Raw genomic sequence first — 18,633 nt, 5'->3', positions numbered from 1 at the left:
TTGAAGTTACTGATTTTAAAGGGTCTTATTAAATTAAAACTGACTTGATCTCAAAGTACATAATACCAAAGGCAAAAGCATCTACTGCATGGCATAATTTTAGGCAGCTGTTTTTTTAAATAATATTTAATAGAAAAAAAATGCAAGAATGAATCTAAAGGCTTGTATCAAAAGGCAAGTGAGCCATAAGAAACTTTTGACCCAAATTGTGTCTCAAAAATGTCAGCAGCATCACACAGATGCAGTTTCACTTCCCTCACCCTGATCAACGACATGGAAAAGAGCGATAGGGCTTAGAGAAGTCTCCACACCCACCACAAGTGAAGACTAGATAAGTGGTAAAAGGAATGAATTATGCAAGGCATGGAGAGCACCCATCACACCCCTCTTATTGTCAAATAACATTTCAATACATGTAGAAGGTGGCTTTCTGTGTCAACTCTTTAAGTAATAATAATGTAAGCTTTTTGTGGGTTGAGGAGTTTAAGGTTTATGAGTATTATCGTTATAGTCCAAATGACAAGTCTTATATATAGTTACTATAAAACATAATGGCTCAAATATGCAAAATAACAGAGCAAAAAAACAGTGAAAATGTTTCCATTAATGATTTTATAGCACCAATTAGGATCAATCCACACCACCACATGTAGTAAAAATGATTGGATATGGGCTACTCTGTTATACTCTGAGATAAATTAAATTATGAGTGACATGAGAGACTTTGGATACCATGCAAGACGGCGAGACGGCAAACTGCATCGATTGCAAAAATTCTTATCTGACTTATTGAAACCTACCACCCCATTATCAGAAGCTGAACTGTGACATACTGAATTCTTCCCTGAACTTCTTTTCTAAGAACTCTGCAGCAAAGCATAATGGTAAATGCATTTGTGATTTCATGTGCTAGCAGGAGTTTCCTTGAACACAAGGAAGCTAACAAGGAAGCTAACAAGGAATCCAAATATTTTCTAAAACCCCAGTTATCTTTGTTTTCTGTTTGAAAGAGGTTCATCACTGTAATAAAAAAAACACCGCACTGTATTTCCTTATAAGAACTGTAACACTTTCTGTTTGTGACCATAGACTTTCCCTTCCTGCCCTTTAGGAGTTTTATTCTTTAAACATCTACTTTATAACTGAAATGTTTAGTACATGTATTAATGTTATAGACTCTACTTTGAATTTATATCATACTTATATTTATTTTATTCATAATGTCTGTTAATAAGACTTATGTGAGTTTTTACTTTAAATGTTGCTTAATGTTTTTTTTTTCACTTGGTTAGTATTAATTTTCATTACATGTTTTGTAAAAGGTCCACCAATTGCTATCATTAAACTGTTCTAAGCATTATGGAGCAATTTCGAAGACAGGGATTAGTTTAAGACATGACTAGGCCTTGGTTAAATTAGGATATTTAAATACTTTTTAAAAAAATATGTTACACAAAACATCACTGGTGGGCATATTGAGACAAAACATTCCCATTGAAACCCCATTCCCACAGACCACTGCTCCCAGAAAATTGCCATAAAATTGGCAGACTGTCTTCTGTGTTAAGGCAAATGCATCACGGATTGACCTGAAAAGTGATTCCGGAAAGCCCCCTGTGTGAACAAAAGGCAGAAACAAAGCCGTGTAGGCTGATGACAAGCATCTCAAATAAATCTTAAATAATTTGACTATGAATACAAATATAGTTAAGCGAGTAACTTTGTGTTCGTAGTTAAAAATACATCTTTTGATGCACTAAGACACATCATCAGTGATGGAACCTGGGGTCATTGGGTGTTTCGGGTCTTTCAATATCATGCACCCTCTCACCCAGGCGACCCAGCCGAGATTGATCAAGTCCCGATTTGTGTCTAAGTAGCGTGTATCCTCGGATCACCCCTCTTGCTCCACAGCCATCTAGAGGAGTTCTCAGTTGCCTCTGTTGTGTTCTTGATGGCCTTTCTCCGGCATGCCCCTGTGATGCCAAGCAGACTGTATGCTTTGCACCTCTCATTGGCCTCCTCCATACGTTCCTCCCAGGAGACTGACAGCTCCAGAAGAAACACTTGTTTTGTTGAATCTGAGAAATGAACTATGTCTGGTGTCAAGGTGGTTTCCATGATGTGCTATGGGAAACTGAGCTGCTTCCCCAGGTTGGCCTTCATCTGCCAGTCTGGCGCGGTTCCAAGTTGTCCCCCTGCCCCCTTTGGCTGGGGCTTAGGAATCTGGGTGCCGTCCAGAGAGAATCTGAACTTGTCAGTCACTTTCCCTCTCTTGAGCACTAGAGACCTAGATTTTGCAGAAACACATCCGAGCCCAGGTGATGATCTTCTCCAAGCCCTGAAGAATTCATCGACACCGGCACTGACGTTGTTGTAACAGTCAGGTCATCCATAGAGGCTCTGATGGGGGCTGGTGCATTCCAGACTTAGTGAGCGGACCCCTCTCGGGCACCCCTGGGGGTATATTTCTTTGGGCTTTCCGTAGCTTGTTTGGGTACTTCCTCACAGAACCTTCTCACCTTCCTGCCCCGGTTGCCGTCTCTCAGAGCTGTCCACTGTCTCTCCAGTTGTCGCCAATCTGTTCATGGTTGTCATCCAGTCTGTTCCTGAAATTCGTTAGTTAATCAAAAACTGAAAAATTATATTCTGTTTAGCTAAATCATGGATGAATGCAAGAGTCATCATCACCAAATTTAACATCAGATGCGAGAGTAGCGTTGTCTACTTCTAAACGCAGTTCAAAGTTGATATTACTTTTATGAAGATTATTATCACGAAAATACAAAGTATAAACACCTGCAGAATTTGCTTTTATTTATTTTCATATGACATTTAGATTTAATTTATGTAAAGTGTAATCTCATTTTTTAAACTGACGTCTTTGTCATTTGCAAAAAGCAACAATATATGCTACAGAATAATAATAAACAAAAAAAGAGAGATTATTTAGGCCTATATGGCACTGAATAAAGGAAGGCAGCAATAATAACAAATAATATTAATTCATGTGTCTTTACTGGGTCTTCACGAGAAGTGTGTGAACGCACACACAGATTCCAGAAGATCACTAGCAGTGTGAATGAACAAAATCAACTATCCCGGGACAAATTCCTGGACACATTTTGTCTTTTTCAGGATCTCTGTATGAAAAGGGATTGATATATTTTCAGATATGTCAGTGCAAGTTCTTTTCGATTAAGACACCTCTTACATTTAAGAAACTGTCCCTAATATGTGTTCTATTAAAAAGAAAAACACATAATTTCTCAACAAAAGTCTGATTTTGGAGATCTTTAAGCTACTAAAGTAAATTCGAAAAATACAAGATCTATCTGGAGATTTGTAGAGGATGCCTGTCATGGTTCCAGAAACAATCGGTCATCCTCTGCCCCTCTCGCCTTCTTTATGACAACCCCAAACACACTGTAGAGCAGTGCTGAACACATATAATATTAAAAATAATATTTAATAAATTACCTATTGTTTCAAATGAGTAAAATAACTGAGATTGATTTCAATGGGAAGGGAGGCTCAACCTTGTGGCACTCACCTACAGAACCCAAAGTGTTTACTTTGTGGCACCTTACCAGGTCACGATGTATAGGATTCTGAATTAGAGAGCACCGATTTAGAGTTAAACATATATTTCCATAAATCACAGTCAATGATGTTGGCTATTAACAAACAGTAAGTTGTTTGTACAGTTTGGTATTCATATTTGATATGCATTGCCCTAAAAAAGCAACAGATTTTTGTTCATTCATAAACAACTTCCTTGATTTCTCTAACATTACGACATGTGACTACAGTGTGACAGGGCATCATTATCATAACAAGCCATAAATCAGTTGCGAGTTTTGCACGTCAGGCAGCAGGAGTGCAAAAGACTTTGGCCCAATATACTCAAACAATCAGCTAAGATCTGCATGTTACTGCAGCCTTTAGCACATGATGCTGTGGGTCACACAGTTGTGTACACACAGATGTTTCTGAGCTATTGATTTCAAACAGCCATCACATCTAATCTTAAAACTTACAGACCTAAACATAATATGACCAAACACAGAAAAATTTACAAAATAATACCTTCTAGTTGAAAATGTCTATTCCTAGAATATCCCTGGACATTTATATTTAGTAATAAGCACTTGTTTTACATATTATGCTTGTTTTGCAAAGTTATTGCTCAAACAATTCAATCTTACCAGATAACAGCTGCAAAAACAAACACTGACGGAAGTGGACCGGAATCTTGTAAGGTCAGGAAGATTTCTGTCTGTATCAGCAGTTTTGAAATAAGTTTATGTTTTTTAAAATAGTTTTTCTTGCAAGTCAGAATATCATGTAAATCCATTACAATGCTATTAATTTGCCTAGCAAATGTTTTTTTATGGCTTAAAATGAGAATAATATAAGCAGAAGCAATTAAAACAAGTAAGAATACTATCTTAGTAACTGAGTACTTTCTACATAAGGAACTGAATTAAGGTTTGAAAAAAAATATATATTTGTTTTATAATTTCCATATTCATTCATTTATTATTTCATAATGTGAAAGAGTAGCTTGGTTAGCAGACTGCTGGGTGATGCAACCGATCGGAATCATGTATTCCAGAAAGCAGTGTCATGAAATATTGTTTTACATATATTTGCTAGCCTACAGTGGTTTCTAGATATCCCATAATGATATTTTATTTCCCCACACTCATTTGATTTAAGTTAAATGACAGCTAAAGCATTTGCTTTATTATATTGGGGTAAATGAGTTCCTTTTAAAGGAAATTTTAATGTGTCTAATTTTGATGGTACTTGGTTTACCACAACAAACCAAACAAACACGACATCACAACTTGGTTTGGTTTGTCTACCTATTCATGAGATTGTTTTGTCACTGACATGGAATGTGTCTATTCTGTGTTGCCTGAAATCCTTCTGAGTTTGCCGTTTCTTTAAATGTCATTGTTAACATAGTGAACACTGCTCTCTGCTGGTTATACGCTTTATAAACCCTGTGGTCGTGATGTCATAAAAGATTAAATGAATAATTAAATTGAAAAGTACTTAAATAGCATATTAATACAAGTCAGAATGTTTACCTTGTTCAAGAACCAATCCGATTGGATTATTCATGTAGACACTTGGTGTAAATGTGACTGCATCCCTTACTCTAAATGTGTGGGTGTGCATGTGAGAAAAGTTTTTTATTCTTTTAAAGAAACGTGTTATCTAGTGTTATGTTAAAGTATAATTTGAGACAAGTATATGTGCTGTGCAGTGCTTACTGTACATTGCGAGGTTTGGACCATGCCATGCTAGTTTCAGACAAGCCCATTAGGTCCATTTACATCTCCAAACACAGTAACTTTATGCCAAAATAAAACCATAACAGACCGACTGACAGCAGTCTGTAATGCCATTTGTAACATATCCATTACTTATTGTCTATTATGGTAAACAACAGGCGTCAAATAATAATAATTTATTTCAGTTTGTCGATGCAATTGTCATGACTATAATTTAATCCGTAATGAGAGAATGTGTTTTCAACAGCAGAACCTTTGGACGTTATTGCATGTATCCTCTATTTTGTTCTGTTCAGTTAATGAAGAATTTATATTTCAGATTTGCAGTAAAGTTTGCCAGTTTGCCGTAAACTGTTGTACTACCCATCCAAAACACCTCTCATCCCGTTCAAACAGGATCACGGTAAAATTTTCTACGTTATAATTTACAAAGAAACGGCTTCGTGTAGAGAATAAACCGACATTAAATCATAATCGCGAAGCTTTTATCGAATGACAACCGCGACAGCTTTTGCGACTACTAAAAACGATTTATGGCCAGATTTAAAAGCATATGGATAGTGATGCACGCGTTCACAATTGATGTCACAGGTCGATCCCTATGGTGTATTATACGGCAACGAGCTACGGGGGTAAAGAATAGATGTTCGAACTTATGCAGTGCTGCGCAGACATATCTGCACATGATATCAAAGTACCGCGAGACCGAGTAGAAAGTTGCGCTTTCAGGTCGCTCTCGCGGTAGCTTTTGTCATAGGCCGATCAGTCTGCGCAGTGCCGCATTAGGCCAAACGCATCGAAACTGACAGTCGTGACGACACCGGCTGTGATCTGACAGAGGTGCGGCGGAGCAAGAAGCGATTTCCAAGGACCAAACACCAGATTATATTCTTGGTAATTACTTTATATATATATATAACCGATTTAACGGATTTCAAAGCAACTGAAGTGTGGACGCCTTTGGTAAATCAACAGATTAAGTGCAGTCGTGAGAAGAGGAAGATGATACAGTGACTGCTTGGCGCTAAGCTTGCTGTTCTGTGGAATTTCAATACATTGAGATGATGCGGTCATACCGTCCATATGTCACTGTCCGAGTCCTCCCTCACCATCACAATAACAAGACTTTTGACTCATTAGATCACGTTCTGTCTGATGGGTATTTTAGTGTTGCTTCAAGTGCAATATCCATTGGCTCACACTTAGGAGATTTGCAGGTTTATTGGAATGTATCTCTTGTATTATCCACAAATTGTAATGGTCAATGATTATGATATATCCTCCGGTCAGCCGTAAATTCGAGCTTTCACGTCACTTTGCAGTAAAACCGAAAGTGTACGTACCGTAGTGCGCTTTAGTATTCATATCTATCTATCCTGGCTATAGATTGCGTTACATATCAAGATCTGTTGTCTTTGTTTGTGATATTGAATGCCTGTTCAGGTTTATTAAGGTTGAGGCTGAATCGAAGCCATAATATATGTGTACAATCAGGTTAGGTATTATGCACACTGCTTGCAAGGTCAGAGTGATTACAAGCATTTATTTTCTATATATTAGTTTCAAACCTCAAACCTGACGTGGAGATGTTTAGCACGAGAGAGAGAGGACACGTTTCAGTTAGACGCGCTCGGATGGAGCCCCATTTAATCCTTTCCCACAATGCACCGTGTACCATGCACAGTTGTGCTTCCTGTTTTCCTCGTAAAGGCTTTTGTTTACCCCTTTAACGCTTTTGTTAAGTTGTTTTCCTTTCACTGTCGATGATTTGGACAAATTGTTTTGGTTCTAGTTCTTATACATCAGAGTGGGTGAGTTTTTAAATAGACAAGGCTGACAGACGTTAACGCGCGAAATATGTGGATATGTGGGAGTCATCGGTGCATCCTGCAGATGAGGAAATACCTCGCGCGAATCTACTTTCATTTTACATCTCGATCTATATATTGTCGCGTTCCGATGGATTTGACAGATTGCGCACGAAGAACATTCTTTGAATATTCAGAGTCGTGATTCCTTAGAATGTCAGAATGAATCTTCAGAGTCGTTATATTCTCTAGAATTTCAGACTGAATCTTCAGAGTCGTGATTCTGTAGAATGAATCTTCAGAGTCCTGATTCTGTAGAATGTCAGACCGAATCTTCAGAGTCGTGATTCTGTAGAATCTCAAAATGAATCTTCATAGTCATGATATTCTACAGAATGTTACATAAAAAGCAAGTTATTTAATCGCTGGTACTATTGTGTCTCACTTTTATTTTTGTTTCCTACCAGAATTTGAGGTGTAAATTAAGTCTGGGATAGTCAACACTACCCAGTGAGATTCCAACCAGAAGGGCCGTGAAGATCAGGCCTAATGGAAGAGATAGAGACCGAGCTGACCTGCTCCGAGCAGGATGTTTTAGGAGCAGACTTCATCACAGTGGAACTTGACACCCAACCCATCGAATACGTGGTGAAGTGGGGCGAGCAAGGCTCGAAATTCACTATATCCTGTGTGAAAAAAGATTTGGAAGATGGTACCTGCTTCACTTCCGATCAGATGGTCAAACTGGATCCGGACGAGACGTTCTTCGTCCCTTACGAGTCTGTGTTCCCGGAATGCGACGACGGAGATCCAGATTTGATCGCGACGCACGTGGAAGAGGTGGTGAGTGAGCCAGACTTGGATGACGGCACGGAGCCGGGGATTAGCCCACAGTGCCACGACGAGCAGCTTTCTGATACATCCTGGCTGAAGGAGGCGTCTCAATCCAGAACCTATAACTGCCACATCTGCGGAAAAACCTACAGCCATTCGTCCAGTCTTGCACGCCATCTGCACGTACACTCAGATAGGACGTCCCCGTCCTCTAAAGAGTTCGGCAAATTAGGGGATAGCAAAAAATCTCTCCTGTGCAACATGTGCGGGGTGAGGTGCAACGGTAAGCGGCTTTTGGCGATACACAAGAAATGCCACAAAACCAAGAGACTGCACACATGCAACATATGTGGCAAGACATTCAATCACAGCTCTAGTTTGTCACGGCATAGGCTGATCCATAAAAAAGGCCTGGATAAAACCGTCAGGCCATTGTACCCGGACACCCCCCCAACTCCGATCATGGCCCAACACACTTTCTCATCCAGGCACGGCACGAACAGAAGATCGACCCCCTCAGGACAAAGACAGAAGCAGTACCAGTGCCCGCAGTGCGACAGGGTCTTCAGCCACTCCGCCAGCCTCTCCAAGCACCAGGTGGCACACGTGCGACAGCTGCTCAACACGTACACGCAGGGCAAAGATGAGCTCAACAAATCCTCGGACCTGAAGATCCGCCTGAAGCTGTGTTCTCGCGACAAGCCCAACTACTACACCCTGTGCAAGAAGAACAAGCGCAAAAAGGGCAGCAAGAAGAGACTGTGCCTCCCTAACGAAGAGCGACCATACTCCTGCTGCATGTGCGAGAAGCGCTTCAGCCACACAACCAGCCTTTCCCGCCACGAGCACATGCACGCAAACGAAAAGCGCTACACCTGCAATGTCTGCAAGAAGACCTTCATTCGGCTGTCCAACCTGAAGCAGCACCAGCAAACGCACGCTTCGGGGAAGCTCTACCAGTGCCCGGAGTGTGGGAAGACTTTCGTTCACTCCTCCAGCTTCTCCAGGCATAAGAAGGTACACATGGGGATCAAGCTGTCGCCGAAACATTGCGAAGAGGAACTGGTCATTGATGAGTCGGCCCCGTTGGATTTTGAGTCTGAGTGAGATAGACAGAGACGTGGAACTGTGGCACAGCAGACTCAGGGCTTCTGGACCTTTCTTGACATTTTGTGATAGTTTGTCAAGGGCGAGCTGATGAGGAAAATCATTATTGATGTGTGTTTGATGGTTTTGCTTTACCCCTTTTTGCGAAGAATCTCTGTGTGGTGTGTTCTCAAGAGTTCTATCTGATATTCTTGTAATATTTCGACCGTTCTGGCTAGAGGGTGGAGTGACCGCCTTTGTTCATGTAAAATATGTGTTTGTTTGTTTTTTTGACATTCCCTTTTCTGTTCCATTCACTTTAATTGCCGGGTTATTGTTTGCCAGCCAGTCTGTGTTATTTATTTCTCTATTTGTGGGAAGTCACGAAGAATCAGCTGACGTTGGCAATACACATTATTTATTTTCTGTACGTGCACTGACCTGTAAAAAAAAGGACTTACTTGGGGGGGATGGCTGTTCAAAGGGGAGAATGTGGGTTGTCAAGGACAAAGATAATGTTGAATTGATCTTGATAGTAGAGTAATAGTACATTTTATATGCAATTTACTTGACCCGCGTTCCATTAAGTGTGCAATCTGAATCAGTTATTTCCCAATATTTAGAGACTTTTTATCTTAGATCAACAGATGCTTTTTTCACCTGAAAACACCGGTCCAATAGTTGTTTGAGTGCAGTTTGATCAACTCAAAGTTGAAGCGATTTGATCATTTATGGTTTGTCTGGAACTGATGGATAGGATTGTGTGATTCAGACACATTGTTCCTGGTACTGTTCATTTGTCAAAATATGAAATTCATATCAATGAAGGTTATTTATGATGATACAGTGGATGCTTGCAAGATATTAATGTGTACAGATTTAAAATATTGTACATTTCAGTGTGAACTTGAAGAATATGAGGATATACTCACAAAATGTGTGCTTTTTACTTCTGTAAATGTGTAAAAAGATGCCGTTGCAAAACAAAGAGGTTCTATCTGAATTATTTTTCTGTATAATTCTAAGTTATGGAATAGCCAAGGGATTTCATATTTTAACAAGCATTGCACTATTGTATTTATTTATAGACAAAAGCACTTCACATTTAGTGAATTGGAACGTTAGTCCTCAACACTGGAGGAAACCTCGAAACTTGGAAATATCTTCCACACATTCTGAAAAAATTATCAAGTGCCCTCAGCTGCTTAGTGTCAGACCAAAGCTTTTCGATGCACACATGCACCACTTCAGTTCATTAAACAGCATTCAGTCAGTCTTTTGTTCAGTGTTCGTACAGGCCTGGACCTTTTCTTAACATTTACTGTTGGAATTGAAATTGAATAGCAATTTATGGTGTTTATGAGACTTTGGAGGAAGGTTGCACAAGTGAAGCATAGATTACACTGTGACATCCAGAATGATGTTTGGTATTAAAAAGGAAAAGCGACATTTAATTAGAAATGTTTCCTTTGCTCTTGAAGGGTAAAAGTATGTTCCCCGATTTTATGGATCTTTTATTCCCATTGTTCTCTTCATTCTTTCCTATGATAAAAAGGATTCCTCACCGATCCACAATCCTTGTCATTTAACATTGTTTTTGGTTGCTGTAGCTGTTTCAATGCAGCATACCTTTATTCACTAGATATGTATGTTTGTGTTGTGTTTGCCATTTGATTACATCTTATTTGTCTTGCATTTTTGTAATAAATCATTGATTTGAGAATCATTTGTGTACTGGATACAGGAATATTTGGTAAGTCTCTCCATTGATCAGCCCATCCAATCAATCTTTAGTCATTAAGATCCAGATGTAATTGGTGTATAGTGACTAATCAGTGTCACTAAGATATTCATTGTCCCTTGTGCTCATCCCATTGTCATGTTAGAATGTTGTTGAATGTTAGTTAGAAAAACACTGACAGTGCTTTTTTTGTTTCACATGTAATTCTGAGATCAGCCAAAAGATGGCAGCACAAAACCTTTTAATGGGAAAGCATTAACTCACCTTTGAGTTGTTCTAAATCTTTATAAATGTCTTTGATGAACACAGAGAAAGATATTTGCAAGAATTCCTGTAACCAAACAGTTCTTAGACCCCATTGACTACCATAGAAGGAAAAATTACTTTATAATTTTTTGTTCTGTTAAACCCAAAAGAAGATATTTGAAAGAATGTAGGACGGCAAACAGTTCTGGGGCAATTTTTACTACCATTGTCATTTTTCCTACAATGGGAGTCAATGGGGTCCAAGAATTGTTTGGTTATAAATATATTTCTCTGTTTTCATCTAGGGATGCACGATAAATTATTGGCAATATCGGTATTGATAATTAAATTTAGGTTGATAAATTATGGTTGATAAATGATGAATCAACACTAAACCACTTCAGCTGAACGCTGCTCACAGTTATAATCCAGTAGAGCACTGTCTTTCTGTCATGATCATTCACTTACTGCCATACACAAATATATGTAGATATTTATGAATGTGTCAATTATTGGAACAAAAGCATATTGTTTGAAGTTTTTCTTTTGTTTCGATCTCAGAAAGGTTATATTAATATTTAGATTCTATATATTGGCCAATATATCGGGTTCCAGTGTTAAATAATTATCGGTTATCGTTATCGTCCAAAATTGATATATCGGTGCATGCCTATTTTCATCAGATTAAGAACAACTCGAAGGTGAGTAAATGATGACAGATTTTTATTTTGTGAGTGAACTTTTTCTTTAATCTGAGTTATGAAGAGACTGATTTTGTATCAGGTAAATTAATTTAGCATGGAGACATTAAAGAAGTTTTATATTTTAGGCTGAATGAATATCATCTTATTTAAAGCTGTATTTCGTAAATTGGTTTTGTATCGTCATCACTGTTTACATAAAATTGCAGGCTTTCTTCACATTCTTCACATGCAGACGCTCTTCACATTCTTCACAAAATCTGATGTCAGCTCAAATTCTGAATCATTATTATAGTCGTTTTTACTTCTTTACAAACAATCCCTGAGGTCACCTGCATTTCTGCATTGATAGTTGTTCTTCTGAGGGAAATATTATCCTCCCCACGGGTCAATAGTAGTGTTGGCTGATTTGGGAAAATTTGCTATAAATATATATGTTATATCATGTATGGCAATATGTTGTTCTGAATATACACTCACCTAAAGGATTATTAGGAGCACCTGTTCAATTTCTCATTAATGTTATTATGGTGGTGGTGTGGGGGATGTTTTCTTGGCACACTTTAGGCCCCTTAGTGCCAATTGGGGTTCGTTTAAATGCCACGGCCTACCTGAGCATTGTTTCTGACAATGTCCATCCCTTTATGACCAGCATGTACCCATCCTCTGATGGCTACTTCCAGCAGGATAATGCACCATGTCAGAAAACCTCGAATCATTTCAAATTTCACAGTCACCCGATCTCAACCCAATAGAGCATCTTTGGGATGTGGTGGAACGGGAGCTTCGTGCATCCCACAAATCTCCATCAACTGCGAGATGCTATCCTATCAATATGGGCCAACATTTCTAAAGAATGCTTTCAGCACCTTGTTGAATCAATGCCACGTAGAATTAAGGCAGTTCTAAAGGCGAAAGGGGGTCAAACACAGTATTAGTATGGTGTTCCTAATAATCCTTTAGGTGAGTGTACATTTACATTTAGTCACTTAGCAGACGCTTTTATCCAAAGCGACTTACAGGTGGGGTAAGCAATGGAAGCAATTGGGACAGCATAAGGACAACAAAAAGCATAAGTGCAACCAAAAAAAGAAGACTGGTTTCATATAACCTAACAAAGTATACAGAGCTAAGTTAGAATGTTTTTTTTTAGTTTTTTTAAAACTGATCAGTCAGGTGTAGACGGAAGAGATGCGATTCTTAAAGATAGCTGCAGAATTTGCAGATCTTGTAGCAGCGAGCAAATGATGCATAGCAATGGCAACAACATAAACAAATGTTGTCTCCAAACTTCCGTCATACCTCCGCAAAGTATTGATAACAACAGAGTCCCTGTAGAGCAGGGTTCATATTTTTTCATATTTTTGTTTATATTAATTGTATACTCTACAGCAGGGTTCCTCAAATCTTACCCTGGAGGGCCGGAGCACTGCAGAGTTTAGCTAAACTCTGCAGTGCTCCGGCCCTCCAGGGTAAGATTTGAGGAACCCTGCTGTAGAGTATACAATTAATATAAACAAAAATATGAATATAAATGTAATAATAAATACAATTTTATATTATAGACGGTTTCATTGCACAGACGTGCCTGGCCAAAGGTTAACTTCCAGTCTGTGTTTGGTTATAAAATAGCAATTTATTTTACATTAAATTAATTCATGTTAATTTATCACAATGCTTATTGTTATATTAACTGTATAAAATAAAAATAAAAATACTCAGCCATTTTTCATTTTTTGCAGGGGTGTAATAAAAATTAAGCTTGGGCCACATGCTAGTTTATGTTGTTGCCAGTAAACACATACCGGAAGTTAACTTTTGGCCATGCGTGTCCATCTGATTAAACCATCCATTTTATTTATATATAATATTTGAAATATTTATAATGTTGCAAGTTACCCAGTTTAGATTCATCTGCCTTATTTAAAATAGATTTGTCAAACGGAGTAATTTATTTTAACGTGTAAAGAACTACAACATAAAAGAGATAGTTAACCTAATAATGACACTTCTGAATTACACAACCTCAAGTTGTTCTAAAGCTTTATACATTTGTTTGTTCTGTTGAACACAAATTAAAATATTTTGGAAAACAAACAGTTCTGGTAGTGTAGAGTTGTTCATGAAAGAAAATAAATTTTTGGGTGAATTTTCTCGCAGATCTATAAGGGGCACTCTAATATCACGCACAGAGCGATTACTTCCCTTTAAGGCTGTGCACGAAAATGAGAAAATATGTCAGGGTTGGTCAGGCTGCCAGGGGATCACAACAGATGAAGAGATGAATAAATGTGTTTAGACACAGGGGCGGGGCTGATAGAGAAACCCAACGAAAAGAAAAAGCAGCTCCCATTAGGATTCTAGTGCTCCAGCGTGGAGTTCTTGGGCCATCAAAGTGAGGCAATCAAATTAGCTATTGTTGCCATCCTTGCAGGCCGAGGCTTCCTGGTAACCCTAAAGTGAATTAGCTGAGCTTTTCTACAAGCCTAGAAACAGCTCCTTCTGTTCCCCAACAAAAAGCCCATTGAGATGAAGGGAGTGCTGGCCTCTCCAAGCTCTCGGAAAGCCAACCCTGGGCCGATGAATGGAAGGCAGAGCTCCCATTAAGACACTGTCCGCTGTGGGAAATGTTGGTGATGTCATGATCAATGCATTTCGTACTGTTTTTGTTTCTCTTTCCCAGCTTCAACCCTGCCCCCCACTTTGCCAGTGTTCCCTTCCTGTGCTATTTAGCCCCCATTATGGGATGCAAAACAAGAAAAAGGGGAAAAACAGACTGAAGCTCAGTAACTATGGAAACGTCGAAGCAGAGCAGCGAACAGGAGGGGGACCTTCTTCTTTGAAATCCGTCGGTAGGGAGGGGAGTGAATGCACAGCAAGGGGCGACCGGCAAGAATTACAACACCTCCAAAACAAATCTGCGATTCTTTATGCTCCTTCGGTTCACCCAGACAAAGAGTTTGAAAGTTCAATTGAGTTTCATGGTCTCACAGTCTCCTGTCTCCAGAATCCCAAGAACTCTTCGACTGAACTTTTTTAATTTATGTGATGAGAACAGTGAATGCAGTGGAGAAGATGCATCATTTCTTTGATATTTCAATGTGCATCAAATTCTTTGCTACTCTGTGTGATCTGAGAAACAAGAAGAATCGTTTGCATTAAATGTAAAGAAACCTATGTGGATGGGAAGATTTTCACTTTTGTTTTATTATGTCCCATGATGCTTTGCATGAATTATGGGTACAGTTAACAACCACTAGGGACAGTTCACCCCAAAATAAAAATTCTGTCATCATTCACTCACCCTCAGGTTGTTTCAAATCTGATTTAATGTCTTTCACACAAAGATATTTTGAAGAACGTCAGTAACCAAAACATTCTCACAGCCTCATTTACTGCCATACTGGAGAAAATAAGTATAATGGGGTATGAGAAATGATTGTGTTAATTGTGTCAGCTATTCTCTATCAGTAGACTCTGCCGTCATGATATCATACAAAATACATGTTATTTCTTTCTTGTGGTTTTGTCCAGGCATGTATTTATGACATTCACCAACCAACAGAGATTGAAGTGAACTTCATCGAAGTAAAACTGAACTCCAATGAGTGGAAACGTGCTTAAGTCTTTGAGGGAGTAAAAACTATTGTGAACGCAGAAAAGTTCTCACGATGGTTTGTAAAGACTCTTCTCTTGCTTGTTTGGCTATCTGCCTGGGTCATTTCAGGCTAACTTTCCATGCCACCATGGTTTTTTTTGTTCGATGCTAAATGGGCAAAATAAGCATTTAGGAAGCAACTCAGTCACTTTGTACTCACAAGGAGAATTAGCATATGAAACGAACATACTCTGAAACATTCTTTCCTCAGAAAAAAAAGACAACGGATGAATGTCTTTACTTTCTGGTCCCTGCTGCAATGCACCCACCTAGTGATATAACAGTGAAGTATTTAACTGTGTGTCTCTGTAGCCTACAGTGGGAGTGATTTGTAGTCATAGCTATTTGCATAAATTGAACTGAAATTCCGACTGGAAATTCCTTTCAAACAATCCCCCATGTTATCACAATTACCTGCGAATCACACATTCTCTGCTATCATATAAGAACCAATAGCGAGTGTGACATCCGCTGAAATGTCTTTCATTACTGTCGTTGACTTCAGGCGATCACATCCATTATGAACATTATCCCATCTATCAAAGATTCCTGTTCCTCAGCAGGCTCTGATTTCCAAACGAAATAGAAAAATCTGTAGGCCTGTTATGTTTCTTTGTGCATGTTTTTGTTTTTCTGTAATCCCTTGGCCTGTTCTCATCATGTGGTCCTGTTGATTGGACTTTACATGGATGCAGGTTTTAAGTCTCATCATACATTAGACAATGTCGGTTTAATAGGGGTTAGATTCAGCTTATGCCAAAGGGCAGAATAAGCAGATAAGCAGAAGCTAATTACTCCACTCTTACAACAGAGCTGTGCTGCTGTTCATTTAATCATGTTTATAATGCACAAACCTCGCCTCGGGTAAACAAACTGAAGCGGGAAGCATCAGCGAATCCTGCAGTGGAGTGCTCGAAAATTTGTATTAACAGCAGGCTGTTTCATGATAATACAGCTCATTACAGGTCTGAACAAAGCAATGTTGATTGACAAATTATATATATATATAAGGCATATATAAATAGGAAACATGTTGAACAAATATGACCATATGTCTATGTATTTTCGTATATTTCTATATATATATACATACACGAGTATGTGCAACCATTTATATGCACACACGTATATATATATATATATTAACAGTATACACACAATAGACAAATTGTATAAACACAACCATTTATCTTGGAATGGATTAATCGCAATTAATCGATTTGACTGCAATAAGGAATTATTTTACAAATGAAATGAGTAAATAAAAAGGATTTTTAGGTTAAATATTTATAGATATACGTATTAGGCATATAAATTAGTATAAAGTATACACTGTAATACGTATAAAGTTTTTATAGATGGTCCATAATCAGTTTACTAAAAAACTAGCCCATAATTGCAAAGTTCACCCCTTCAAACCCAATAGCATTTGTAATGATATTAGATATTGTCTCAAAGTACCTTCCCTTTTTAAGACATTTTTCCCGATTACTTTACTGTATTAACTGATATTATTTACTTTTGTAGATTTATAATATTAGTTCACCTCAAGATCATTACATTTTCCAAATCCAAATTTATATTGAATTTTTATTACTATCATTACACCCATTGCACTTAACAAACATCTTTATAAAAACAATTTGCTCGAACGGTGTACTTGTGTGTTATTTGTCTTTCAAATAAATGGCATTTGGTTCATTTTGAGCTTTCAAATAATACACATTCATCGTCCATCCTCATGTTCGTTATAACTGCTGGAAGCACATGCGTTCCTCTTCTTACATGACAACCATTTCGACTGACTGGAGTCAGCATCGCCCCGACCGCATGTCCTGTTCTGCAGTGAAGCACGCCACCCTGTCACCAGAAAGCTGAGCCGTAGCGCCCTGCTCGGACATGAAGGTCAGCAACGCTCTCAGCACAGCCAAGACGATCCTTCCTGCTACTGCTAAACACCCTCTCAGGGCTCTTTCTCTCACCCAGAACGGCTCCACTTTCTCTCTCTTGGCCTATCGTAAAGCTCCTTCAGCTCTCCATTGCACAATTACTTCCTCATTAGCCATCACCCCCCTCTTCATCTCCTCTCAGGCTCATTGCGTTGTGTTACACTCCACATTAGGGAGGCGTCTTGGCTCCTAAGTGTGGGGAATGAGGTTTGGCGATTCAGTAGGAATGTGATCCTACCCTCACATGCTAATGCGGTCAGCGTGGGGACTATCTTTCTTTCTATATTTGTCGCTTTCACTCTTTTGAACTTTTAATCTTGAATTTGCAAGGTGAGGGTGACATTTTGTTGAGACTGGGACAACTATAGTTTATGTTAACTATTCGTGGGTATATCAAAACATTACTCCCAACCGTCTGAGATTGCGCCAGCAATGGTGTGAGTTTAGGTGTGGTCTCTCTGTTTGTCCAAGCCATATGACAGACAGGAAAGGGTTTAGGAAACCTCTTTAAAACAGTCCTCATTTTTACAATTGCAGTTTTGTTTTAGGATCAAAATTGACACACCTCACACTTGAAGTGTAGATCTAGAAAGCACTAAAGATTTCCACAGAATTTTAACTTATTACTCACCAACTTTTACACATATTATACCCTTTGCATATTTGTTTTTAAAAAAAAAATTGGTTTATTTTGAAACATTAACAGTAACCAATAATTGTGTAACTCACAGCTCCATTTAACATATTTTACCATGCAGGTGGTATCCTTTTCTTATCTAGCGCCTAAACTTTGGAATATTCTTCCCTGCACTGTCCGGGAGGCAGACACACTCTGTCAGTTCAAATCTAGACTAAAGACGCATCTTTTTAATCTTGCATACACTACACTTCCATAATATTAATCCTCAGAGGATTTAGGCTGCATTATTTAGATCAACCGGAACCAGGAACACATCCAACAACAAATGATGTACTTGTTGCATCAAAGAGTGCAGAACAGTACTCTACTCTCAGCCAGTCTTGTCTTTTTGTTCCAAGGTTACCGCAGGATGCAGTTCATGCCCAGACCTGATGGCAGAGCTGAGAATTTAGAAGTTAAACATAATTAAGTGAAAGTGAAAAAAAAAAAAGTGAAAGTGACCGATTTGTCAGGTATGGTGACCCATACCCGAAATGTGACCTCTGCATTTAACCCATCCAGTGATTATTGAGCAAACACACAGCAAGTGGTGAACCCACGTACACCCAGAGCAGTGGGCAGCTATCACTGCAGCACCCGGGGAGCATGTAGGGGTTAGGTGCCT

General features: G+C 38.7%; 1 protein-coding gene across 2 annotated transcripts; it reads left to right on the top strand.

Moving 5' to 3' along the window:
* Positions 1–6,102: 6,102 nt before the first annotated feature.
* LOC130432237 (zinc finger protein 883) lies at positions 6,103–10,760 on the top strand. 2 transcript variants are annotated; one of them, XM_056761532.1, is made up of 2 exons: positions 6,103–6,200; positions 7,582–10,760. In XM_056761532.1, the coding sequence occupies exon 2, from the start codon at positions 7,664–7,666 to the stop codon at positions 9,053–9,055; it is 1,392 nt and encodes a 463-aa protein (XP_056617510.1). In that variant the 5' UTR covers positions 6,103–6,200; positions 7,582–7,663; the 3' UTR covers positions 9,056–10,760. The 2 variants fall into 2 exon arrangements, with proteins under 2 accessions (XP_056617510.1, XP_056617511.1); XM_056761533.1 differs by lacking the exon at positions 6,103–6,200 and adding an exon at positions 6,245–7,117.
* The last annotated feature ends 7,873 nt before the right edge of the window (positions 10,761–18,633 follow it).

This window comes from Triplophysa dalaica, chromosome 11 (assembly GCF_015846415.1).
Source record: "Triplophysa dalaica isolate WHDGS20190420 chromosome 11, ASM1584641v1, whole genome shotgun sequence".
Taxonomy (NCBI): Eukaryota; Metazoa; Chordata; class Actinopteri; order Cypriniformes; family Nemacheilidae; genus Triplophysa; species Triplophysa dalaica.
Note: the sequence above shows the minus strand (reverse complement) of the source record. Positions and strands in the feature narration are given on the sequence as shown.